The 24,593-nt window shown below is 30.6% G+C and overlaps 7 protein-coding genes and 1 long non-coding RNA gene across 19 annotated transcripts; 5 read left to right on the top strand and 3 right to left on the bottom strand.

The window, feature by feature from the left end:
• Positions 1–1,054: 1,054 nt before the first annotated feature.
• On the top strand, positions 1,055–4,417 carry LOC143263853 (uncharacterized). The gene is made up of 2 exons (XR_013037180.1): positions 1,055–2,752; positions 4,192–4,417. It is a non-coding gene; the product is annotated as an uncharacterized LOC143263853 (long non-coding RNA).
• mRpL44 (mitochondrial ribosomal protein L44) lies at positions 3,150–4,794 on the bottom strand. Of its 2 annotated transcripts, XM_033475761.2 has the most exons (6): positions 4,689–4,794; positions 4,410–4,462; positions 3,975–4,338; positions 3,810–3,894; positions 3,434–3,737; positions 3,150–3,375 (listed from the first exon to the last, which is right to left on the bottom strand). In XM_033475761.2, the coding sequence occupies exons 2-6, from the start codon at positions 4,435–4,437 to the stop codon at positions 3,251–3,253; spliced, it is 906 nt and encodes a 301-aa protein (XP_033331652.1). In that variant the 5' UTR covers positions 4,438–4,462; positions 4,689–4,794; the 3' UTR covers positions 3,150–3,250. The 2 variants fall into 2 exon arrangements, with proteins under 2 accessions (XP_033331652.1, XP_033331651.1); XM_033475760.2 differs by lacking the exon at positions 4,689–4,794 and having other exon boundaries at positions 4,410–4,550.
• Positions 4,795–5,385: 591 nt separating this feature from the next.
• On the top strand, positions 5,386–6,634 carry Vps37B (vacuolar protein sorting 37B). The gene is made up of 4 exons (XM_033475756.2): positions 5,386–5,788; positions 5,891–6,062; positions 6,148–6,230; positions 6,305–6,634. The coding sequence occupies exons 1-4, from the start codon at positions 5,657–5,659 to the stop codon at positions 6,569–6,571; spliced, it is 654 nt and encodes a 217-aa protein (XP_033331647.1). The 5' UTR covers positions 5,386–5,656; the 3' UTR covers positions 6,572–6,634.
• A 2,172-nt stretch (positions 6,635–8,806) lies between these two features.
• Positions 8,807–12,241, top strand: LOC117223491 (WASH complex subunit 1). The gene is made up of 6 exons (XM_033475780.2): positions 8,807–8,949; positions 9,023–9,223; positions 9,304–9,433; positions 9,505–10,060; positions 10,141–10,970; positions 11,960–12,241. The coding sequence occupies exons 2-6, from the start codon at positions 9,202–9,204 to the stop codon at positions 11,997–11,999; spliced, it is 1,578 nt and encodes a 525-aa protein (XP_033331671.2). The 5' UTR covers positions 8,807–8,949; positions 9,023–9,201; the 3' UTR covers positions 12,000–12,241.
• Pgant7 (N-acetylgalactosaminyltransferase 7) lies at positions 11,821–18,260 on the bottom strand. 5 transcript variants are annotated; one of them, XR_004490936.2, is made up of 13 exons: positions 18,058–18,228; positions 17,589–17,764; positions 17,316–17,521; positions 17,043–17,209; positions 16,771–16,978; positions 16,532–16,708; positions 16,211–16,454; positions 15,911–16,132; positions 15,724–15,822; positions 15,523–15,648; positions 15,298–15,444; positions 12,282–12,358; positions 11,821–12,211 (listed from the first exon to the last, which is right to left on the bottom strand). XR_004490936.2 is itself a non-coding variant. In XM_033475778.2 (12 exons), exons 2-11 carry the CDS (start codon positions 17,742–17,744, stop codon positions 15,304–15,306), a joined length of 1,746 nt encoding a protein of 581 aa, XP_033331669.2. In that variant the 5' UTR covers positions 17,745–17,764; positions 18,058–18,228; the 3' UTR covers positions 11,821–12,358; positions 15,298–15,303. The 5 variants fall into 5 exon arrangements, 4 of the variants coding, with proteins under 4 accessions (XP_033331669.2, XP_033331668.2, XP_033331667.2 ...); XM_033475778.2 differs by having other exon boundaries at positions 11,821–12,358; XM_033475777.2 differs by lacking the exons at positions 11,821–12,211; positions 12,282–12,358 and adding an exon at positions 14,228–15,197 and having other exon boundaries at positions 18,124–18,260.
• On the top strand, positions 12,061–15,075 carry AkhR (Adipokinetic hormone receptor). Its single transcript, XM_076528607.1, has 7 exons — positions 12,061–12,315; positions 12,749–12,897; positions 12,974–13,079; positions 13,210–13,417; positions 13,505–13,628; positions 13,713–13,845; positions 13,920–15,075. The coding sequence occupies exons 1-7, from the start codon at positions 12,061–12,063 to the stop codon at positions 13,989–13,991; spliced, it is 1,047 nt and encodes a 348-aa protein (XP_076384722.1). The 3' UTR covers positions 13,992–15,075.
• A 105-nt stretch (positions 18,261–18,365) lies between the features above and the next one.
• Positions 18,366–21,597, top strand: waw (Translation factor waclaw). 2 transcript variants are annotated; one of them, XM_033475775.2, is made up of 9 exons: positions 18,366–18,517; positions 18,591–18,953; positions 19,036–19,848; positions 19,925–19,986; positions 20,065–20,164; positions 20,263–20,528; positions 20,612–20,826; positions 20,897–21,109; positions 21,176–21,597. In XM_033475775.2, the coding sequence occupies exons 2-9, from the start codon at positions 18,868–18,870 to the stop codon at positions 21,299–21,301; spliced, it is 1,881 nt and encodes a 626-aa protein (XP_033331666.2). In that variant the 5' UTR covers positions 18,366–18,517; positions 18,591–18,867; the 3' UTR covers positions 21,302–21,597. The 2 variants fall into 2 exon arrangements, with proteins under 2 accessions (XP_033331666.2, XP_033331665.2); XM_033475774.2 differs by having other exon boundaries at positions 19,925–20,164.
• Positions 21,448–22,751, bottom strand: MED21 (mediator complex subunit 21). 6 transcript variants are annotated; one of them, XM_033475787.2, is made up of 4 exons: positions 22,733–22,751; positions 22,213–22,270; positions 22,025–22,136; positions 21,448–21,950 (listed from the first exon to the last, which is right to left on the bottom strand). In XM_033475787.2, the coding sequence occupies exons 2-4, from the start codon at positions 22,252–22,254 to the stop codon at positions 21,565–21,567; spliced, it is 540 nt and encodes a 179-aa protein (XP_033331678.1). In that variant the 5' UTR covers positions 22,255–22,270; positions 22,733–22,751; the 3' UTR covers positions 21,448–21,564. The 6 variants fall into 6 exon arrangements, with proteins under 6 accessions (XP_033331678.1, XP_033331675.1, XP_033331677.1 ...); XM_033475784.2 differs by lacking the exon at positions 22,733–22,751 and adding an exon at positions 22,564–22,703; XM_033475786.2 differs by lacking the exon at positions 22,733–22,751 and adding an exon at positions 22,558–22,687.
• Positions 22,752–24,593: the final 1,842 nt, after the last annotated feature.

The following is a 24,593-nucleotide window of genomic DNA, read 5'->3' as shown; positions in this document are numbered from 1 at the left end:
CCGTTTTATCCTGGTTCCATTAGTGCCACTCTTCATTGCCCTCGACACATTTTTCTCTTTTTTCCCCTTATTTCAATACTTATTATTAAGCAGTAAATGTCTTTTGAATCGTTCGATTAATATAGATGGAGTTTACAATACTGAATAAGAATTTGACAATCGGGAACATATACTCTTTGTACTAACGGCACGGCGAAAACAGAAATACATGTATAAGTCTTGAAAGATCTCCGCGACTTAAAGGTGATAGCTTACGAACCAAATCCTAAATAGATGTTGCGAAAAATATCATAAATTGTTTTGGATGGATGTGTTTACATGTGTTATAGATTGTTTTACAAAATGTTATCGATTATGGTCCTTGAAATAGTAAATAATACCTCTGTAACATTCTTAAATTTCATATATATTGTAGATATTATGCAAACACATTTTCTAATTCTGCGTTTATTTAAGCTTTGTTATTCCATAAAAAGATGTGGAAATAGAAAGTTTTCTCAATCTATTGAAATGTTGGATGAAAAATACTAAAAATTCAAAATCAAAGCAATACGAACATAGCAATATGAAACTTACAAAATAAAATAAACGTTCTACATGTATGTATATATTATGTGACCTGTTATTGCACACAGGTCACAGAAATTATGTGATTTTTGTTGAACGATTTTTATTTTTTAACTATTTTTTATACGTTTATATATGTATGTACCACGCTTTAGCATTTGTTTGACGAGTAGCCCATATGTTTCGCCATCTAACCCCTAAAATTGTAGAATTTGCCATCGGCTAAACTCCTTTTAATGTAAATAGAATAAGGACAATCATTACATGTTACTGTATCAGATTTGTATGCATTCGTGCGATTTTATTAAATTTTATCAAATTGTTATTTTGCAAATACAGATAGAAGGTAAGGTAAATGATGTGTACAGCACTGCATCGGGCACAAGCAAACTCGCTGCCTTGCGGCCGGGTAGAAGGGAAGAGAAGGGTTGGGTAGGGAACAGTACAGAAATGAAGAGAAGGGAAGGAGGGGTTGTGTATAGTACGGGTAGGGATGTCGGCCGTTGGCGGAGGAGGGTATATGGTTGATCCTGGCCGTGCACAGCCAGAAGTGCGAGGGAGATCGTGCAAGCATATATACGAGAGAAAAAGAACGAGATGGTGCAGGAGAACTCGGCAACGATGCATTATTAGAATACTCATGGCAACGTCGCAGAAGGCTTCATGGACGCCAGGCAATCCACCAACACATGAGTATACGGAGAACGGCAGACCAGAGAAGGAAAGAATCCCGTTTTACAGAGTTGGAGGAGATAGAAAGAAGGGGAGGGGGCAAAATACACGAGAGAATGAAAGATCTACGAAGTCTTAACAGGTTACGAAGTTTTCCCCAATCTCCTGAAATTTTAGAAAAAATTATTCGTAAATTCCGAAATACATAAATTTAAAAGCGTGTAAGTAATGCAGTTTGGTCATTAAAGCGTCATGATACATTATATTATATGATCGGACGTTAGTGTACATTGGTACAGTAACTGTACTTTCTAATAAGTAAGCATCGATCTACTTACAACATTTACTAAGAAATTTACAATTTAAAATACAAGTGTTATAAAAAAAAGAAGTAAGGTATCGTATTCAAGGTATTTAATAAGTAAGGGCTACGTTATGACGTATTTAGTAGTTCATAGCCAACGAAGATGTGATTTTAATTCTCACATGCATAAATGTATCTGAAAATATTTTTTAATCGAAGTAACGATAAAACAGATCCAACAATTTCTTAGTTTTTGAGTTGCGTAATCAAATCTTATGTTGCAAATTTGAACTTTTGCTTTGAGACGAGCAGAATATGGTACTTGTAAAACCAGGGCCAGTCACCAAGAATCCAGGGGCGTAGACTACACACAAATTGATTCCTATGTGTACCGTTCCTTGATTATCATATTACACATACACACGCGCGCGTGCGTATGTAAAGTTTATGTATATATTTATATCTCGACACACACACACACACACACACACACACACACACACACAGAGAGAGAGAGAGAGAGAGAGAGAGAGAGAGAGAGAGAGAGAGAGAGAGAGAGAGAGAGAGAGAGAGAGAGAGAGAGAGAGAGAGAGTTTATGTATATATTTGTGTATGTGTGTGTGTGTATATATATATAGTATATATATTGTATATATATTTATATATATTAATGTTGTAAAAGTCATTGCTCGTATTCCTCTTGTTTTATTTAAGTAAACGTATTGCATTAGTCTTTAAATATCACTAATCGATGCAGTATACTTATTGTACTAAGAAGCAATAACAGAAATGGAACTAGAAAACAATAACACTGATTACTCGATGGCGAAAGGGTGTGGCAGCGCCATTGAGTCGTTACTCGCAGGAATAGAGCAAGTAGTGGGATAATACATGCGTTTGCGTGCATTTGTGTGTGCGCGCATATCTATGTGTTGTATGAATAAGAGAGAAAGAAAGGTACAACGAGGGACAAAGAAAGAATCAAAGTGCGAAAGAAATAGAGAGGACAAGAAGTGAGACGAATAGAGAAAAAGAGAAACAGAAATGACGAGAGAAAGAGAAAGAGCGAGAAGGCGGTAGACGTGGCGGAAACTCGGAACGGTGGAGTGCGGATGGGGACAAGGATGAACCACCTTAAAGGGGATAGCATGAATCATGAGTAATCAATATTATACCTGCGACCGATATGGAAAAATTTTGGATAACAATGTAAGTACCATAACATTTTAGATCATTGTTTTAGTATTTTTATCGTTGTTCGAATTGCTTACTTGTACAGCATACTTTTTTTATTATACGAAATATTTTTAACGAAATTTCGTAAGTACAATCTTGAACGAACTTCAACGAAATTTTTAAAAATTCAAATTTACAATTGTAAATTTTTATAACTTTAATTAATATTATTACATATTTGATTAAAAAATGTATAAATATATAATAAACTACTGTAAAATAGTACAAATATAAATGAGATTAAGGAACTTATTTTTAATTTAAATACTTTTTACGTGTATATTAGTAATTGATCTTTTTTATTTATGTTTTTAATTGTTCTTCATTATATTATGTTATGGGTAGTAACTTAATTTTTATACAATCTTAATTACAAATTAAATTACCATTATTATATTACTTTTATACATGTACATAGCTTCACATTCATTTTAATACTTAAGGTTATATTATCTTCATGTACAGCGTTTATTACATCGAAAAATCTACTTCTTGATCAAATCGTAATGGTTGACTTGAATCTAATAAACCAAACATTTTACATAATGCATTCATGGCAGCCACATTTCTTGCTTCTGCAATATCTTGACCAAATCCTAAAAATATAATCTTTTAGTTATTAAATACAAAATATGAAAAAATTGCAATATTTACCTGAACCTAAGAATTGTTTATTACAGTAGACTGCAACTTGATAAGCTGATAGAATAGTATTTTTCCCAGCTTGTCCAATAATTCTAGGTTCCACAGGTGAGTTTTTTTCTTTATAGATTATACTATTCAGCATTTCAAATGGTTCAGACGGGCACCAAATCTCTGTTAAATCTTTAGTAGCTAATCCAACTATCAGAAAATCTCGAACAAAAGCACCTACATGTTTGGTATCAGTACTTTCGGTGAGTGCTCCCACTAGAGCTAGAAATGTCTTGGCTACTGTTTCTTGTGTTACGGGGTGTTCCTAAGTAAAAGAAAAATACATTGATAGTAATCAATTAGACATGAAAATAATTTTATATGAAAATATACATACACCACTCAGAATAATATCTTTTGTCCCAATATGTAATGATGCTTCAGCCAAAATTTTTTGAGACATAAGGTAGTCATGGAAGGCCCTAGAATTAAAAGTTGATATAATAGGATTAATTATGCATTATAAATTATAACAGTCAACAAAGCATATCTGTATACATACATGATACCAGATGCAGGTACACGTGGGAAAGATTTAGTTAAATAATTTACAACAACCTTTGAAGTTATTTCTCTTCCTACTTCGATTAAACCTTCATTGTGCTGAATTTCGAGTTTAGGGTCAATCACTCCCATTTCTTCTTGTTTTTTTTCTTCCAGAAAAATATATGATTTATGAATGAATGCTTGATTTAATTTATCTATTTTAAAATTTTCAGAGAGCCTTTGATTAAATGCATATAACTCTGCATCTCTGTTCCACTCAAGGAAAGTACTACGTTTTGGTTGCTCTTTAGGTAATCTCCTTTTTCTGTTACATATTTCTCGTTCAGTTGGTGCAACCCATCGTTTGATGTGTCTACAATCTACATGTACAATTAATAATTCATATATTTAAACATATTATGCAACTGTATTCATAAATAAAAATTCTTACCTTGATAATTCGCAGATGTTACATTCATAAGATTTTTAAAGCACGGTCGTAACCTATTCATGATCATATTTCATAAAACATAAGAATAGAAGATTTTCTTTTAGATATGTATGTATTTAGTTTTACTTTAATAAAATCTTAATTCATTTCATATTACATTACGTGTAATAAGAATAATTAATAACAATTTACTCGACTACAAAACCTAAAATATGTTTATTATCCTTACAATAAGAAATCAAACGTAACATATGAATGCTAGTTACTAAGTATACATACGTATATGTAATTATTTAATTGTTGCCACTTGAAAACTTAAAAATCTCTATTGATTCAGTCTGTTCATCAGAATCGTGTTATAACCTGAAATCACTCTATAATATTAAGTCAATATGTATATGTAGATTTTTCTGTTAAGATGATACTATCACCCTCATGTGGCATGTGTTACTACTAATTGAGGAATACGCGGGAAATTGAAAGGTTTTACTATACATCCCTTAGTTTTTTACATTCTACATTGTAGGAGACAAAAATTTGCAACTTGATATGAAAATAAAATTGATGGAAGAACATTATAATTATATATAATTTCCTCATGAATTATAGCTTATTACTATGCATATCAACGATTACAATTACATGCATTTATTGCAAATTATAAATTACACATTATTTTATTCTTAGCCTTTAACGATTGTAAGATCTCTAAAATAGAATACCACAAAAAAATTAAAAAAGATCTTATAAGAGTCGATCATTGAAGGTGAATATATTACATGTAATTAAATATAACATTTTTTATATGTATACTTAGCTGCTAGGTTCTACATAGCAACTTATTCTTGGTACATAGTATAATGAAAAACGAGACTCTAATCCAGAATGTTTCCGTAATCAATTTTTAGTGCGCATGCGTGATGAATGCAGCTTAAAAAATTGTATTTTATGACCTACGAGTTCTGAAGGAAAAACATTAGAGGCACCAAATTGTAGTTGCGCATCTCAACTTCATTGATCTATGACGATTACAAGTAACAGTGACAGCAAGTGGCATTATTAACACAAAATATTAACATCCCAACTCAATAAATATTAATGTTGAACTAGTTATATTGTGATAATTTACTTAATAAGTGCAAATTTGTAAATTCATGCTTGTGTAATTTCTTGTAGTTTTTTATACTTAAAAATAGAACAATTCATTAATGTAAATATAATTTTATTAAACTAGCTATTGTTAAACAATGTATAAAGCAAACCAAGAACCTGATATACCTGCAGCGTTGGGCTCACTTACACACCTAAATAATGATGAACTTAAAGAATTATTAAATGATGATAACAAGTTTGAAGATATTGTGAAAGACATAAAACAGGTATGTGTATATGTATGTATATAATTATGCATGATGTATGTACAGATACATTCACACATATTGCTATATGTTTATGTATTGTGATTCTTATATTGAAAATAGTTCAAAGATTTGGAAACCGAAAAGGACATGTTAATGGCAAGTAATAGGTCTTTAGCAGAGTTTAATTTGTCTAAGCAACCAGAATTAGAAGGTAGTAAACAGATTTTAAAAGAACTTGGTGAAAGAGGAAGTGGTTTATGTGCAAGTGTGAAAGAAAAATTAGAAGTATTAAGTAAGTTTATATAAAATTTAATTTATGCCTAACTAATCTTTATTAAATATATTCTATTAAATAAATTAATGTGTTATTGTTTTAGAGGAAAAGTCTGGTGAAATGTCTGTTGATACTGCTTTGGATTTATTACAAACAGCTACTGCTGAAATTGAAGAGCAATCAGAGGTATTGCACATGTTACAATATTATAATATTTAATTACTTAAATTTAATGATATTGTTATGTTTTCAACGTACAGAGTATAGCAGGGAAGTTTTTGGCTGGTGATATGGAAGTAGATGAGTTCCTGGAACAATTTCTTTCTCAAAGAAAATTAATGCATCTACGTAAAGTAAAAGTAGATAAGCTGAAAGAGTTAATACGAAAGTCACACTTCTCTGGTGGTCCAGGTTATCCAATTGCTAGTAATTTTCCTGGTATAGCACCTGCGATTCCTTATCCAACTGGACCTGTCTCTATGCCCATGCCTGTGCCATCTGGTTTACCACATTATAGGCCATATTAAATTTTTGAATTGGAGTATATAAAATGTTATTCTTTGAAGATAAATAAATATCTAATGAAATAATGTTACTATATTTTTTTGTATAATAAAATATTTGTGCTTGTACATTGATAAGACAGACCAACTGTTTAGAATAATATCGATCCATCAGTAGGATTAATTCATGCCTACTTTTAAAGTTTAATTTATGATTTCCTTTAATTTGATGTTCTGTTTGGACTGTTAGTGCATTAAAATGAATAAAAATGAAAATAAAAGAAAAAATTAAAACATGATAAAAGAGCACTTGAAGGCTTTTATTTCACACAGTATGTATGCATAAATCATATATAAATTTTATTTGATTAGTAATCAATTATTTTTATAATCTTGTTTGTTACTTACTGAATATGAAATTTAGGGGAAGGAATACAAAAATAAAAATATTCTTTTAATTACAGTATACTATTTCTTGTATTTTTCTATGTCTTTCTTATATAATATATCTTCTATTATACATTGGACAAAACTGTTTAAATTATATTATTCTTCTATTATAATCATAAGTAATCGTAATTTTACATTAATCATCTTTATCTTTTGGTTGATCATATTTAACAATCTTACGATCTGTTATATACGACAATATAAAAGCAATAAAAGCTATTATAATTGCAGTTTTATTATATGCGTCGGCACGTTTGTTCGACTCCATTGCTGATCGTTTAAAGATCAGATAGTCATTATATTGTTTTCTTTTCATTTTATTTCTATCAAACGATTGTCCATAATGTGATCTAAGCCATTCATCGTAATCATACATCTTATTCATTGTTTTTTCAGTATATTCGTGTTTAATTGGTCTTTGTATTTTATTTATATCTGCATATTTAATTGCGATAGTTCTGTCATATTGTTTACGTAATTGAAAATTACTAAGTGTTTGATATGCACTAGAAATATTTTGAAATGTTGCTTTTGCTTCTTTACTTTTATTTCTATCAGGGTGATATTCTAATGTTAATTTATAGTAGGCTGATTTTATTTCATTGTGTGTAGCTTTTGGAGATATTTTTAAGGTATCATAGTGAGTTTTAGATTTCGTTGATAGAGATACTTTTATACATTTTAATGATGTATATTGTTTCAACATCTTGATTATAATCCTTCTATTTAAGGATGTTATTGAAAATTGAATTAATATATTAATCATATTTAATAAACAGATATTTCTTGTTCTGTTTACTCAAGTACTTGAAACAAACTTTCATTTGACAGTATCATAACCTATATAGGAAGGAAAGAAACAAACATATAGGTATTAAAGATAATTACGAAACAACAGATTAATATACAATTATTTAATTTCCTAATAAAAACAACACATAGAATTAATTATAATATTTCAATAATTGACATTTAACTATAACAATAAATTTAATTCTTTAAAAATGTTATCGTTTCCAAAGGAATGACTATTTAAAATTAACATATTTAGTTTAAATAAACAGAAAGTAAATTATTGCTTAATATATTACTTGTTAAAAAAGTATAATAACTCTTAAATATTTATTCATTACTCATTACACTTTATGATCTTTATTGATCTCACTTATTCCATACATTTCAAACTTGAATTAATTACTGTCAGTATCAATATGATTTGCTTACTTGTAAAGTAAATGAGGTTCATTTTTATATTAATTTATTTTACTTCTTGTCATATTTTTGAGTCCTGCTTTTTATTGTTAGAATACTTCACAAGGTCAATGCTAAGAACAGCTGATAGTGTCAATATTATATACACGATGCTCAAACATTCACGTCGAAGTTGGGAGCTGGACTGGCAAGCGCACAAAATACACCATGCGTTCAACAACTGATCTTAAAATCATATACGAAAAATAATTTTCTTAGCAATATTTCTTTCATTAAACTGTGTATATTTCTTAGGATTTGGTTCGAAATATCGCCACGTGTTCCAACGTTTTCAATTTCTCGTATATAGTTTCTAAGTTCTCACTTATCTAGAACGCCGATACAAAGAACAAAGATAATTTGCAAATATTGCAACACTATTTTTATGTAAATAAAATATTTCGGGATTAGGAATATCAAAATCTCCAAGAATTTTGTGTCTGTAAGAAAGTTCTCATCTCTTGTAGTTATGTATTAGTTTTCTGGAAGAAAAAGGATGAAGAGGTACATAACATACAAGCATTGAAGATGTTAAAGGATGGACAAATGTTCCTGTTAGATGTCACTGGCAAGTTTTAATCACGTGTTCGCATGCGCGATTAAACAATTGTGTATATACATATATACAAGTTGTATTGTACGTGTGCTTACATGTAAACCGACTTTCAGAAATGTACACAATTCTACAGAAGCATACGATCGTACGCATTAAAAATTGGTTATGAACATACGGAAAAACCTTTGAATTTCGCATTCGCTATTCTGTGATTTCAGATAAGATGATATGATGATACCAGTACCTCTCCGTGTCGTGACTTATAAGTAAAAGTGTCGATATCCTAATATCTTCTGTATCTTATACATATTTTTAACTTGATTAATTTTAAAAATTACTGCTAAATTTAAAAAGTGTAAATAAATGTACATATGTGTGCCTTTAAAAGTTGTTCATAATGCCGGAACGAATTGAAATTGGTATATAAAACAATGTTACGATTGTACATATTAAATTTTTTTAAATATAGAAATATATTTGATATAATTTCTATATCTAGGGGTTATTCCTGATAATTTAAGACACGAAGAAACAATTGTTCAAATATCAGAAGCTCTGGATGAATTAAATTCTGCAGTTTCTTACATATTTGATTGCATTGACAAGAGACTTTATGAAAATAGTAAAAGGTAATTATAATTTTCCTTTTTATTAAATATTATTTTATTATAATTTCAAAGACACAAACTTTTTTCAACAGATTATTAAGTGTTAGAAATAGGGCTACAAAACTTGAAGATCAACTAAAATATTTGCAGACAAATTTAAATTTAAAAGCTGTGAAAATGTATTCTGCTGCGAAATATCCAGCTAATCATACATATAAAGAATATGAGATGGCAATACCATCTAAGTATAAAGATACGCATGAAATACCAAAAGCTTACAAATGTTCTGTATCTATAAAAGAAGTGCCTGAAACATACTTGCCTTCTAACTGTAAAACAGAGGATGGCCAGTATGTGGGAAATAATAACTTACAAGAGAAGTTACGATTTTATCACGTGCGCTCCAGGATGAACAAAGAAGTTTACATAGACAATAATGAATTATCATTTCCTCTCCACCTATTTTCAATTAGCGCTCTGCTATTTGATAGTATGGATAACCCTTATAACATATCCACTAAACAGACTGGTCATAGAGTAAGTGAAAAGCAAAAAATTGAAGATGCACCTGATTCAATTATACAACCATGGTTAATGTCAGAAATGGATTCATCTAGTAGTTATCTCTATACTCCAACTTTAGGCGAGGTAAAATGTTGAATATTTAATCACTACATATGAAAATTTAATAGACCGTATTATTATTAAATGAAGTATGTTTTTTGTAGGTGCCTCAGATAAATGTACCACCAATACTTCCAGATTTACCTGGTATTGTCGATGATGAAAAATTCATTTTAGACCTTAATTCTCAAAGTCCCATTGCACCATCTTCAGCAGTAACGACACCTACTGTCCGACTAGATCTTCCAACTCCAACTGTTGATGAAAAAGATTCGAATGCAAAGCATGAACAAAATGTTCCAAATTTACCAAGTTTTGCAAATACCAGTTCTTCTAAAGATTCTACTGAAAATACAACAGTATATCCACCACCTCCTCCTTCGCCATTTACCACATCTGATGCCTCTAGCTCAGTTTCTATAAATTCGGAAAATATTCATAAATCACCCATGCCATCAATGGCACCTCCATCACCACCACCACCACCACCACCACCACCACCGCCTCCACCGCCTCCACCACCACCACTACCACCTGCATCAGGAACTGATGCTACAGACTTTGAAACAAATTCTGAGAAGAAGAAAACCAATGAGGACAAAAATAAATCAACGAACTTAGACGACCGTTCAAACTTAATGGCTGCAATTCGAAATGCAGGTGGTATAGGAAGAGCAAAGTTGAGACATACAGGACCACCAGAAGAAAAAGGAAATCGGTGGTCTTCTGCGTCTGTTGGAGGAGATTTAATGGCTGATTTACACGCGAAGCTAGCCCTTAGAAGAAAAGGAATTGCAGGGTCAGGAGGTAGCGCTTTGGAGAGAATGTTGATCTCAATTCCTCCTCCTCCAAAACCAAATGAAGCAACTACGTCGGATAGAAACTCTGCTACTAGTGAATATGATTCTCAGCCGGATACTGATGATTGGGATGAGTAATGTTTAACGTTATTGATTATGTATATTTTAGTTTCATTCACGTATGAATTCTTTCATAACAAATTAATTATTTGGGATATTTGATATAAAAGTTGAAGGATCTAATTTAAAAGAAACAAATCTGTAAAGTAAATCTAACAGTATTTTTAAGTTCACATTAAACTGTGCAATAAATAAAAATGTATTTAATATTTGTTTTCTATAACGATATTTTATAAAATATTCATACTTTTTATATTTCTGTTGATTAGTCTTATAATAGTCTCAAAGTTGAATAAATTATAAACAAATGTTAAATATTCTCAAATGTGGTATTCAATGTAAAAATCAATTTAAAGATTAATCGTAACTGGCCAATCATTGATATTGTCATCAACTTGCGACAATATAATTATGATGGAAACATGTTGATGAAATTATCAGTTTGGATTTAACACTTGACCCCAGATTACTGGGCCAAGTGTCCATGTTCGCTTGTCAATCTTAGTTGGATCGTGAAATTCGTAGTTTTTGCTCGGTCAATAGCTGATGCTGTTTAAAAACAAATTTATAGTTTAAAATTTATCATTATCGTTGAACTGTTACTCAAGCTTGATAAATAATTACGTATTCTATGCTTTGGTGCAAATAACTTTTCTATCTGTCTAAACGAGCGATATTTTCGACAGTGGAACATTACAATAAACCTATTGCAACGTCCATTGTATACTTTATCCTAATTTTATCACTCACAATCGTTAGCACACATCTTCGGGAATGTGTAGTTTGCGAAAATCTGCGTAAATATCATGTACTTATATAAAAAATTAATTGCAAACAGAATTAATAAAGAAAAACTAAAAGAGATGGAAGGTGAATTTTGTTGTATTCTCACAGTGATCAAAGTACAAATTAAGAAAGCACTATTTTGAGACAGTTAGTAAATCTAGCCATCTTATATATTTTAACCGATAATAATTTACCTTAATTACATCATTTTTTACAGAGGAAATGAGCACTATGGCTTCAAATACAAATTAACTTAGACAACTGTAGTACAAATCAATTTCTTTCTATAACAAAGATTTTATAATTGTGAAACACACTATGGGAAGCCAAATAAAAATTTCTCCTACAACAGAATTATCCAATTCAAGAACCAATGGTTCAAACAATGTAGAACTTCCAATTGATATGCGCTTTAATGAGGGTCACGTTGTTAGTATCATTGTTTATAGTGTACTAATGATTGTATCTGCTATGGGAAATACAACAGTGTTAGTTCTAATTACGCGTAGAAAGCGCACATCTAAATCAAGAATACATACAATGCTGATGCATCTTGCAATTGCAGATCTACTTGTAAGTATCATCAAGTGTGGCTTCATGGTGGGTAGTATGAGTTCTATCAAATATAGAAAAGTATATTTTGTATTTGCAATATAATACTCAATATTTTCATAATTATCATAGTAACAAATTAATTTTAAAAAAATTTACAAGAAGTAAATAATACTTTTTCGTTAATAGCAAAAGATGATATGTAACATTATGACTCAACTAAAAATTTCGGTTTAACTAGCATGGGGTTTTCTGTCTCTATTTGTTGAACAATAAGTAAAGTGGATTAACTTGTTTGATCTAAATTAGTAATCACTTTATTCCATTTGTCTGACTACTGATAATTCTATTTCAGTTCTTTTTAGTCATCTTATTATATTTGTTCAGCTAGAGGCAATTATTTTTTGTGTATATCAGATTTCAATGAACTTTTAATGCAGGAAACAGTTTCCAGGTTACTTTCTTAATGATGCCTCTTGAAATTGGCTGGGCAGTTACAGTGTCTTGGGAAGCAGGAGATGCAATGTGTCGAATAATGGCCTTCTTCAGAATGTTTGGTCTATACCTATCATCTTTCATTCTAGTTTGCATAAGTATAGACAGGTCAATACAGCATTTGATTGTAGCTCGTTTATTCTTTTGTTCAATATATGTGAAAATAAACTACTAAATCTTGTAGATATTATGCTGTCATGCGACCTCTCCAATTGTGGGATGTTGACAAGAGAGGAAAAATTATGCTATGCTTTGCATGGGTAGGATCAATTGTATGCTCAATGCCACAGGTGCAGTAATTATAAACATCTGTTTCATAATTTAAATAGTAGCAACTAATAGTTCCTACCATGTATGATGTTCGTAATTCTAATTCATAATACTTTTCAGTTAAAAATAATACACATATAATACTTTTAGATGGTAGTATTTCATTTGGAAATCCATCCAAATATCTCTTGGTATTCGCAGTGTGTCACATTTAACACTTTTCCTACATACACTCACGAAATCACATATTCTCTTTTTGGTATGATCATGATGTATTGGTTTCCTCTTATCGTGATAATATATACATATACAAACATTTTGTTGGAAATTTGTAGAAGATCAAGAAAAAGTGAACGCGGTATGTTTAAGTTGCTTTTACGCCTTGATCAGCAACAGGAATATATGAATCAATTTGATTTACTTATACCATTTTGATTGGTTTCAGATAAGATTCGTCGTTCTTCAATGGGTTTTCTAACACGAGCAAAAATAAGAACTCTCAAAATGACGGTAATCATTGTTGCTGTCTTTTTTGTTTGTTGGACACCCTATTACGTTATGAGCCTTTGGTAATTACAATTTATTGATACTCTTAGATGTTCTGAATATGTATATATATATATACGTTAATATAAACACAATATGAATAACAGGTATTGGATTGATAGACAGTCAGCGTACAAAGTTGACCAACGAATCCAAAAAGGTCTCTTTCTTTTTGCATGTACGAACTCTTGCATGAATCCTATTGTTTATGGTGTTTTTAACATAAGAGATCGCAATAAGGTAAATATCTTTTGTGCTTTGTTCAGTTCAACAAGTTAAATTGTTCTTAAATATGTAATTAGCTGATATTTCAGGCATCTGTACGACCAACCACCTTAGAAACTCGGATAACTCCATTATCTTTGTCACTGAAACTTCTCGACTAATGCAAGATTTTTTAGTGTAAACGTGAGAGTAATTAAAAAAGCATTGTAAATCATGTTTACTCAGTAAATCGATTCTTACGAAAACCAGATTTACAAATTACTACATTAAAGTATTAATAAAATTATTTTTATGAAACAAAATGTGTTAAAGGTTGAAAGATTCAAAACTTAAAAGAAAAGTTTGCAATATATAAAATGAAAATCATATTGATCACATAGTAACAAAAAGCTAACAGTTATGACAAATTATTATATTTGCTTCATTTTCTTAATACATTAATTTTGAGATACCATATGTTACGTATTGTACATTATAGTAAGTAACCGCCTGCCTGAAAGTATGCATTAAATAATTAAAAAAGATTATAAAACTATACTAGTAACATGCTCTTTTGATAAGATTCAGTCAAAATTGGAAGCTCACATTCTCACATTCTTTTGGTAATGTAAGTAAAATCCACTCGAAAAACGAGTTAGACGTGTACATGAAAATGAAACATTTTATACAGCGACAGTCTTTTTTTCTATTTTTAATGTAACATGATTAGATAACTTCAGTTCTTTAGTTTTGTAAATCAATTAATCCTTTCACAGTTTCATAAGAAAAAATAAATCGTTTAGCAATTTTATTGAAATTGTATAGAGTCTATTGAAATTTCAGATATCGAGTTATAAGTCTTTATTTCCTCATTAAGCTTACGATCATTACGATTTTGTTTTATAGATCGATCATATGGAACATTTTTTTCGTCTATTGTGATTTTATTTATAAAAAATAATCACTTTCTTTACAACATGAATAGCGATTTAGAAAATAGTAGTAAACGGACTGTGAAAGGGTCGTAAAAAAAAGAAAGAATAATGACTAATATTCGGTAGTAAAAGATTAATAACGTTGTGTAACGATTATTTAGTATCAGCGGAAAACATGGAAAAAGATCTCTAGCATAAGATCTTAATTTAGTATAAAAAAATTTATCTTTTTTTCTTGGTGTATGAACATGAATATTATTTCGAACACTCTCATTTGTTAATACAGTTGTAAGTCTTAAATCGACATTATTAAAATTGTACAGCACCGGTATTTTGTCATCTATTGTTCATGACCATTATATATTAAAAATGTATTATATTACCTGACCTTGTTCAGTCAACCGAGCTCTTTTAATGAGGAAAAAGTCAAAAATAGAATGTCAGCTATAGAGTCTTATATGAAAAAAAAAATATTAACACATTGGTCAAGTTTCACTTGAACTGATTCAATTTGGTGCAAAGCACCTCATACAGAAACACCCCTAGTACTTACATTTCTTCACCATTGTGGATGAACTTCATTGAAAGACCACTGTTGATACGTATTATTGATGTCACATGGCATTAGAGATAGCTGTTGTGTTTGAGGATGAAGTGCCATGCATTTCTTGTGTAGTCTATGTAAAAGCGTTTTTGTTTTCTACAAAATTGTAGGAATTTAATTATTTCTCTCTCTCTTTTCCACTATAGAATATATAAAAATATTATGAGCACTTACTTCATCATACTGCCATGGGCCATGTACAGTTCCTAATCGGCAGAATACAAACTTTATTCCTTGCCCGTCTGCCGACACACATCGTTCTCCTATTCCTAATTGACCTTTTGTATTCAGTCTAACTAACTAAAAAATATCGTTATATCAATTATTGCTTATAGATAAAGTAACTCATTTAATGACTCATTTAGTTAATGTTACCTGATTATTACCAAATCCATGACAATGAGATGTAGCCATTAGACTGGGCGGTGAATGACCCATTGTGTCCAAACATGTATCAGTTGCTATGTTTTGTAACTAAAATTTTTGAACATGAAAATAATATACACATACCGATAAATTATACTTATGTATACTATAATAAATACTTATAGTTTAATCATACCTCTCCCCAGTAAAGATTAGGCGGTAATTCAGGAAATTTATCGAAAACATCATAAGCTACATTTTCCATGTACCATTGAAAACTTTTACATTTTTTTCGTTTTTTGAAAGCCAGTTGTTCAGATATATCTCCGTGGTCAAGCTGTTTTGCAAGGGGTTCTCTTGTATAAAAGAATTCTTTGTATTTATCATCAAACCAGGTCTCAATAACTCTTTTGTAGTTCTATAGGAAAATTTAAAGTAAATACTATCTACAATTTTGTTGTTATCTTTGTTGTATACAAAATATTATATTATTTACTATAGTTATGAGCGGTCCTTTTTTCTTCTGAGCCAATTTACCAAATGTGTATGGCATAAATCCTCTATACACATGACCGACATGTGAACAAGGAACCCAAAGAATGCTACCACCACATTGCCATATTTTAAATGACAATTCAAAGTTCTCTCCTCCCCAAATAAGTAATCCTTCATCATATGCCCCCAACGATAAGAAATATTTACGATTTATTGCGAATAAACCACCAGCATGAGTAGGAGACCTAAATTAAGTTTTACCTAATACATGCCAAATAATTCTGTACTAATTTTCTAAGAATATTTTGCAGATATAAATTACTTGTAAGGCATGCTGTTATAAGGTCGTGCTTTTTGTTCTCGCACAGGAAGCTCGTTTTCTTTGTAAAGCATTCCCCATTCAAAAATTCCTCTGTATAAATGTCCTTCTTGGTATACAGGTCGATATTCAAATGTTTTATGATCGACTCCATCAATTATAGGAACAGTCATCACAGTCCTAAAATCATTTAAAAAATAATGAAATCAGAATTCTCTCAATAATGTTACAAAATGTTGTACCTATCGACAGCAATTGGGGCTAACAGAGGTGGCAACCAGTTGACATTGACTTCACAGTGGGCATCCAAAAAAACTATAACTTCACCCTTAGCTTCCCGTGCACCTCGAGATCTGGTTCTTATTAAACCTAGCCTTTCATAATTTCTTATTAACTTTACTTTGCCATCCCACTGTTCTATATAAGATTCCAAATCACCTTTCAAATTATCTGTAACAGATTTATTTAGTATTATTGAAATTTTTCAGCTACTCATAAAAATATGTCTAATTACCTTTATCAGAAAAATCATCTACAAGCAGGATTTCTTCCAAAAATTGAGGAGGAGTACGATTTATTACACTATGGACAGTTCTCATTAATACTGACCAACCTTCATTATGAAATACTATTATTACACTAGCACGAGGAAGTACCTCTGGGTAATTCCAATATTTGCATCTGTTAATCAAATATACTATTCATATTTGTATTAAAAATATAGCATAAGAAATTTTAATATATTTTAAACTCTGGAAAGTCAAAGATACTAACAATAAAAACTTACTCTGGCATTCTTGTATCAGGAATTGATCTGTCTAATGAAATTTCATTAGAACATATCATATTCATGCCATAGTCAGACTCTGATTGTTGAATATCATTCTGTTGATCATCTCTGAGGACATGAGGTTTTCCTCCTTCTCCAGGTCCATTCTTCACTTGTACATGTTTATCTTCGAAATTTCCAAGTTCTTTTGTTAAAACTGGAACCTATAATGTAATATTAATTATAATCCAGTTCTTCAAAATATAAGGAAGACACTAATTTTTAATTTACCTGTTTACTTTTCAAACTGTCCGACAAATATTCTTTAAAATTATTTATTGGTTTATCAGAATAATTACTGATAACAATGTATAATAATATAAGGACTAATATACCACCCATAACAAAACTAAACAGACGATTTCTCCTTAGCTGCACAATTCTCATTTTGATCAAGGTAATTGTACCTGAAAATTAATAGGTGTAATTATGTACAAAAAATTTATGTAAATGTACAACAGTAAACAAGTTCTCTTTCTGTTAGCAAAAAGGCAACTGCTCAAGAGTTAAAAACATTTGAATACAATTAAAAAATCATAAAAGAGTAACAGAAATTACTGAATGTATATAACATATTTTAAATATTATAACAAAAAATATATTTTTAATATATATATAATTAGTATAAAAATGAAATTTCAATTGAAGTGTTGCAAACTACCAGGAGTAATACAAGTAAATATATTGCCATATTAATTACCTTAAGTAAAAATGCATAGAATGCACGACGAAAATTAAAATTTATAAAATAAATGTTGGAACGTACCAAAAGAGTACAAAAAACTATATTGCAATAAACTGAATCATTTCAAAAAATCTGAAGCTACGTTGCTTCAAGTAACAGCCAACGTGTCTTTTCTTTCGTAGATATGCGATTATCTGTGTGTACAGTATACACTGCAGAATCTTGTAATGTTTCGTGTCGTCGGCGAAGACGATTCGTCGCTAAAATAAGGTCCCTAGAAAATTTAAATTTCTAGGGATATGCATTTGGTAACGATATAAATTTGAGTTGTGGTTTCGTGATCCTTGCATGCGTGGTTCACAGACTTCTATTAGAATTTAGAAGTTTGTGGTACGTATTGTGCAGTACACAATGACGTGTAATAAATACATATCAACGCTGAATTAAGATATTCATTCTTCCTATTGACTGATAGGTAATTAATGGCTTCTGCATTTTATTTTTCTAGAACTTATAATCCAAAATACGTCTTATATCAAATCTTCCAGATCCAATCCAAGGAGCTGAAGTTCCTAATCTCACCACATGACGACTCCTGTAACTTGAGAATCTATAAGAACCGTACTCCCTAACCTTAACATTTTTAATAAACGATAGAAATATTTGTTATAACACATTCTTTTATCTGAAATTAATTTTTTAAATATTTTTCTCACACTTGAAGTATGATATAAATAAATTGTGTGAATAGTTTTTGTTGTTCGTAATCCGTATTTATGACTTGAATTGTTAAAAATAAGAGAAAATAATATTTATTAATTTGCCATGAGAATAAATAAAGTTATTTATCAAGTATGGTGTACTCAAAAGAATTATAGGTTTTTAGAAACGCATTCATCAAAATTTGATAGGTCTGTATTATTCATTGTATTCAACTTTATTATATTTGTTTAAACTTGAATGAAATTCAACTGAAGATGTATTGAATTTTAGGAAATATCTACATCCCAGTAGAAAATGTTATTGTACCAAGTCGGAAGATACAAAGGAATGTGTAATTCCAGTAGAAAATATACGTAACTTTAGTATTATAGCACATGTTGACCATGGTAAAAGTACACTTGCTGATAGACTTTTAGAAATTACAGGAGCAATAAAAAAAAATTCTGGGAACCAAATATTAGATAAATTACAAGTTGAAAAAGATCGTGGAATTACTGTCAAGGCCCAAACAGCATCTCTAAATTATACATATAAGGAGACTAAGTATCTTCTTAATTTAATAGATACACCTGGTCATGTAGATTTTTCAGCTGAAGTGTATCGTTCTTTAGTTCCTTGTCAAGGAGTTATTTTAGTTGTTGATGCAAATGATGGAGTACAGGCACAAACAGTAGCTAATTACTATTTAGCTGCAAAACAAAAGCTGATTATAATACCAGTAATAAATAAAATAGATCTCAAAAATGCCAATCCTGACAGAGTAATACAACAGTTAAAAACGTTGTTTGATATGAAGGAAGAAAATGTCTTAAAAATATCTGCCAAGCTTGGCACTGGAGTAAAAAATATTTTAGATGTCATTGTTGAAAGAATTCCACCACCTGATGTGTTTAGAGATAAGCCATTCAGAGCATTAATATTTGATAGTTGGTATGATAGATATAAAGGAGCTATTTCTTTGATATATGTTAAAGAAGGGTCATTGTCAATAGGAGATCATATAACTTCAATACATAATAAAAAGTCTTATGAACTTAAAAATCTATCGCTGTTACGACCCGATGAAGAACCAGTAAAAAGATTGTAAATGTCAATTTGTACTTTCTATGATTTTATTAATATTGATTAGATAATTAAGTATTCAATTCTATGTGATTAGAGTTGCAGGTCAAATAGGATGCATTGCATGTAACATGAGATCTTCCAAAGAAGCATTTATTGGTGACACATTACACATAAAAAATCAGCCTGTAGATACCCTTCTGCAATTCAAAACACCAAAACCAATGGTTTTTTCAGGAGTATATCCTCTTGATCAATCACAATTTGATGCAATGAAAACTGCCGTTGAAAAATTAACTCTAAATGACAGTGGTGTGTCTGTTACTATAGACCATAGGTATATTATATCCATATATATGTTTTATTTCTATCTCAATTTAATAAGTTAATCATTCATGTATGAAAGAAGTAAGATAACATATACATTTATATTAGTGTAGCACTTGGACAAGGCTGGAGAATTGGATTTTTAGGTTTATTACATATGGAAGTTTTTATGCAGCGTTTGGAACAAGAACATGGTGTTGAACCAATCGTCACCATACCTAATGTAACGTATAAAGCAAAAATAAGTGGAGCTAAAAACATTAAAAAGTATGGTAGCGATGAAATTACATTCAATAATCCAGCACATTTTCCTAACCCACAAATAGTAACTGAATTGTTTGAACCTATTATTTTAGGGACCATTATTACACCAGGTATACTTAATAGTTGTATATTAATTAATGTATGTTTACTTACTTATTAAACAAATAAAAGAATTTCTTAATTATGTAAATAGAGACATACTTAGGTGAAGTATTATCTTTATGTCTTGAAAAACGAGGGGTAGAACAACTAACGAAAGATATTGGAAATAATAGAATAATGTTACAATATTTAATGCCATTAAATGAAGTTATTGTCGATTTTCATGATTTATTAAAAAGTGCAACCTCTGGATATGCTAGTTTTGATTATGAAGAATATGGATATGAATCTTCAAAAATAGTTAAGGTATTTATAATTATTCTCTTTTTATTTAACAATTAACTTTTCTAATATATTATAAATCTAAATGTTGCAGTTGAATATAGCTTTAAATGGAATTATAGTGGAAGAATTAAGCACTATCGTGCATGCCAATAAAGCTGTTACAGTAGGTAAACACCTATGCGAAAAATTAGTAAATATAATTCCACGGCAGATGTTTGAAATTTCCATTCAAGCCATGCTAAATGGACGTGTTCTTGCAAGGGATAATGTGAAAGCATACAGAAAAGATGTGACTGCGAAATTAGTAAGAATTCGTTTGTTATATCATATTTGTACTTATGTTCCTGATTCTATCATTTGTCATTTTTAGTATGGTGGTGATGTCACTAGACGAAAAAAATTATTAGCAAGACAAGTAGAGGGAAAGAAGAAGATGCGAATGATTGGAAAAATTTCTATTCCACGAGATACGTTCATAAAAGTTCTTAAAAGATAATAAATCTTGAGGATAATTAAATTGTGCGAAAATGTATTAGTTTTTAAATTAAATTCAGCTGATAATATGCTAATCACAATGATTTGATATTTAAAAAATAAAACGGTTTAATAGAACTAAATTATTATTTATTTCAAAGTAAAAAATATGGTGTTTTTAAAGATTTATTCAGAAAATTAAATACTTCAATGCAATATGTACATACTTAATAACATCCATGTCTGTATAATTTATTTGACAATGTAGATTAATATAGAAATATATCATTGGTTCATAGAACTTGGTGAAGGATCAGACATTTGGTGTGAATTATTCGAGGACACTGTATTTACGGAATTGACATTTTCTTGTTTAAATGTCATAGTAGTGTTAAGATTAATATTTACTATAGATGTCGATGCTGGATCCTGCATATCTAATTGACTTTGAGCAATATCCTGTAGAGCAGCCTGAATTCTTTGTAAAAGAGCTTCTCCTTGTTTTACAACCTCTTCTAGCTGTTCACCAGCTTCTTGATTTTCCTGTTCAAGACGACTGAGACTTGCAACCTGCAATTCTTGTGATGATTCTTCGCTTGGTAAACTTTCTATCAAAGTATCAATATCTTTTGCACATCTTGCTATTAAAGTAGCAAATAGAGCTGCATAATCTAAAATGGAAAGTTATTTATGCAAAAGTTACAAAGTTGACATTTTTTATTTAATTAGTAAGTGATAAAAATACCTTCTTGAGGTTGATGAGGTTGTGGTGTTCCCACACGATCAAATCCAGGAAATTTACTAGGTGTAGAATATTGTTGCAAAATACCTACACTGTTACAAAAATGTTCTGCTTGCTAAAATAATGTATGTAATTAATAATTATACTTTTGTCATTACATATAAAGCAGAAATAAGAAATTATATTATTACTTGGTTTATGGTGTCTTGCAACTGTGTTAAACGGTCTGCCATATTTTTATGATATAACCTAAAACAGTATAAGTACACAATTACATTTTCAATTAAATTTGTAATATGGATTATTTTTCATGTAACATAACTATTAACTGCTATTACAATTCTATACTTGCAGCGTAACAAACAAGTTATATTAAATAAATTGCTCTTTCAAGTTGCCTTGGAAGTACACACTTGTTAAATGTTAGAATATATTTCGTTGTATGTACATTTACGTTTTAATTACATAGTTAAATAACTGTTACATTACTCTTTCAAAAATAGTTTTCATTAAATATTTGTGAATGTTGAACTGACACAAACCAACAATGACGTCGTAATCACTAATGTTGATACATATAAATGATACAAATTGAGGGATTGCAGTGGTTCATACCACACTTCACAGTGGTTCAGTGGTTGCATTTGCCTATGCTTCTTATGTACAATATGTGTGTGTCATCGATAATTGATATATGTAGTAGTGCCTCACCATAGTTAGCCAAGGCGGGGGCAACCAGTTAGAATTATGAAGCAGGTAGAGAAACTGCTTCTTCTCTGATTGGTTGACGCTTCATAGCTACGATGCTGCCCACACAGTTCTAGACAAAGAGAGAAAGTGGCGAGTGAGCAAGAGAGCACGACATCAACACAAATCGAAACAAGTCAACCAACGACGACCAATGTAGCTTGTCTCACTTTACCATGCTTGCGGTCTCATTCTTTTCGTACATTCATATGCCTGGCGCTCCATTTGAAACATTCGGTGCGATATTCGCCCCTTAGGATTCTCGACCACACAATCGGCGCATTTGCGAACGGCTTCAAACGACGATCATTTCTACAATTATTAAAATTCTCAAAAACCCGTAAGCTACATTTTAGCCAATGGTTTCTGCTTTACGAATCTACAGAATTTGTTAACTGGGATAGTCAGCAATCAATATTCTACTGTACGGGGAGTTTCAAAAGCAACGAATAATTTCGCAATTTTATACGATCTTTGCTATTACAAATTTGAAAAATAAAGCTGAAACTTGCATTCATATTCTCTTAGAAAGATTACATATTTAATATAGTAAATATCTACAAAAAAATTCTCAAACTCAGAGTTTTAGAAAATTAGAGTTAAGAATTATTGAGAATTGGAACAATTTGCGATCATTTTTACAATTATTAAAATTTTGGAAAACCCGTAAGTTACATTCGTAGCTAATGGTTTCTAGTTATGAATTTATAGAATTTGTTAAATTCAGCCATCCCGGTCAACAATCAATATTATACTCTACAAGAAGGAGTTTTGTAAACAATGAATCATATCGTAATTATGCAAGCTATGAACGAAACGAGGAGTATAAGAAAATGTTGTTTGTGGGTTTGGATCATATAGAAAATGGTATTTTATTATCGCATCGACATTATCGCTTCTGGAGTGAATAAGGAGTATAATATAGTTAATAAGGAGGTTGTTGTTGGTTATGTCATCCTGCGCAGAACTTTACTGAGCACTTCTTGACCAGTGCCTCGGCTACCTTGCACCTTTGCGATGACGACGGAGTAACTCGGCCGAGGAGGCCCCTACCACCACCCCCACCTTGCGCACTTCGTGGCCCAAGATTTAGCGTTCTGAACCGCCTGGCCTGTTTCAAATAAACCCCTGAACCCCTTATTTCAAATAAATATTTCACTAATATAATTGTCTGAATGAATTCTTGTCTGTCAAATATTTTATTCGGATAATGATATTATTCGTTATCCCAACAAATTATTCCATCTACTTATTCAAACAATTTGTTTCCTCTATTTATTCAATCAAACTATTCCATCTATTTATTCGAACAAGCTATTTTATCTATTTATCTGAACAAACTATTCCATTTATTTATTCGGACATTGTACAATTATTCGAATCATAAAGCGGATATGTAATAATTGTTTTTGTTTTTACATAGTTTTATGGAGATATATTTATACAAAGACATTGAAGATGAGTTCAATTAGCATACAGTGATCGAAATAATTTTCTTCGTGGAATAAACATGCATCTAATAAGCAGTTTCTCAATTTGTATGCTATGAAATAATGGTTCCGGGGAAGAAAGTGTATCAGACCCGCAATGTAACAGAGAAGAAATTTTTGGACGTGAAAATTCTATCATTCCTGAGTGCGTGCCATATGCAGCCGAATCTCAAGGACAGGTCGTAAAAGTGAAAGGGTCTAATCTCTTGAAAGTTCTTATTCATGTGTTTTTTTGAAATTTTTAACGTTGTTATCTGTAGCTACCGATTAATTAAAGGGAAAAAGACTATGCACAATGCGAAAACGGAGCGCTCATTAATTGTCACCAGTCGAAA

The sequence above is a fragment of the Megalopta genalis genome, chromosome 2 (assembly GCF_051020955.1).
Source record: "Megalopta genalis isolate 19385.01 chromosome 2, iyMegGena1_principal, whole genome shotgun sequence".
NCBI lineage: Eukaryota > Metazoa > Arthropoda > Insecta > Hymenoptera > Halictidae > Megalopta > Megalopta genalis.
The sequence above is the reverse complement of the archived record's forward strand: the minus strand, read 5'-3'. Positions and strand labels throughout refer to the sequence as shown.

What these genes read in the sequence shown, in the direction of transcription:
- mRpL44 (XM_033475760.2), bottom strand. Translation starts at nt 4,476, where the DNA reads ATGATCATGAATAGGTTACGACCGTGCTTTAAAAATCTTATGAATGTA. An exon ending in AACATCTGCGAATTATCAAG is followed by an intron (nt 4,339 to 4,409) that starts GTAAGAATTTTT and finishes TTGTACATGTAG; the next exon opens with ATTGTAGACACATCAAACGA. An exon ending in GTACCTGCATCTGGTATCAT is followed by an intron (nt 3,895 to 3,974) that starts GTATGTATACAG and finishes TTTTAATTCTAG; the next exon opens with GGCCTTCCATGACTACCTTA.
- Vps37B (XM_033475756.2), top strand. Translation starts at nt 5,657, where the DNA reads ATGTATAAAGCAAACCAAGAACCTGATATACCTGCAGCGTTGGGCTCA. An exon ending in AGAAAAATTAGAAGTATTAA is followed by an intron (nt 6,063 to 6,147) that starts GTAAGTTTATAT and finishes TTATTGTTTTAG; the next exon opens with AGGAAAAGTCTGGTGAAATG. An exon ending in AAATTGAAGAGCAATCAGAG is followed by an intron (nt 6,231 to 6,304) that starts GTATTGCACATG and finishes TTCAACGTACAG; the next exon opens with AGTATAGCAGGGAAGTTTTT.
- LOC117223491 (XM_033475780.2), top strand. Translation starts at nt 9,202, where the DNA reads ATGCCGGAACGAATTGAAATTG. An exon ending in ATACTCCAACTTTAGGCGAG is followed by an intron (nt 10,061 to 10,140) that starts GTAAAATGTTGA and finishes TGTTTTTTGTAG; the next exon opens with GTGCCTCAGATAAATGTACC. An exon ending in GATACTGATGATTGGGATGA is followed by an intron (nt 10,971 to 11,959) that starts GTAATGTTTAAC and finishes CATTTTTTACAG; the next exon opens with AGGAAATGAGCACTATGGCT.
- AkhR (XM_076528607.1), top strand. Translation starts at nt 12,061, where the DNA reads ATGGGAAGCCAAATAAAAATTTCTCCTACAACAGAATTATCCAATTCA. An exon ending in TTGTATGCTCAATGCCACAG is followed by an intron (nt 13,080 to 13,209) that starts GTGCAGTAATTA and finishes TAATACTTTTAG; the next exon opens with ATGGTAGTATTTCATTTGGA. An exon ending in ATCAAGAAAAAGTGAACGCG is followed by an intron (nt 13,418 to 13,504) that starts GTATGTTTAAGT and finishes GATTGGTTTCAG; the next exon opens with ATAAGATTCGTCGTTCTTCA.
- Pgant7 (XM_033475777.2), bottom strand. Translation starts at nt 17,744, where the DNA reads ATGAGAATTGTGCAGCTAAGGAGAAATCGTCTGTTTAGTTTTGTTATG. An exon ending in CCTGATACAAGAATGCCAGA is followed by an intron (nt 17,210 to 17,315) that starts GTAAGTTTTTAT and finishes TTTGATTAACAG; the next exon opens with ATGCAAATATTGGAATTACC. An exon ending in GCCCCAATTGCTGTCGATAG is followed by an intron (nt 16,709 to 16,770) that starts GTACAACATTTT and finishes AAATGATTTTAG; the next exon opens with GACTGTGATGACTGTTCCTA.
- waw (XM_033475774.2), top strand. Translation starts at nt 18,868, where the DNA reads ATGAGAATAAATAAAGTTATTTATCAAGTATGGTGTACTCAAAAGAAT. An exon ending in AGGGACCATTATTACACCAG is followed by an intron (nt 20,529 to 20,611) that starts GTATACTTAATA and finishes TTATGTAAATAG; the next exon opens with AGACATACTTAGGTGAAGTA. An exon ending in AAGATGTGACTGCGAAATTA is followed by an intron (nt 21,110 to 21,175) that starts GTAAGAATTCGT and finishes TGTCATTTTTAG; the next exon opens with TATGGTGGTGATGTCACTAG.
- MED21 (XM_033475787.2), bottom strand. Translation starts at nt 22,254, where the DNA reads ATGGCAGACCGTTTAACACAGTTGCAAGACACCATAAACCAA. An exon ending in TGCAAGACACCATAAACCAA is followed by an intron (nt 22,137 to 22,212) that starts GTAATAATATAA and finishes ACATTATTTTAG; the next exon opens with CAAGCAGAACATTTTTGTAA. An exon ending in ACCTCATCAACCTCAAGAAG is followed by an intron (nt 21,951 to 22,024) that starts GTATTTTTATCA and finishes TTTCCATTTTAG; the next exon opens with ATTATGCAGCTCTATTTGCT.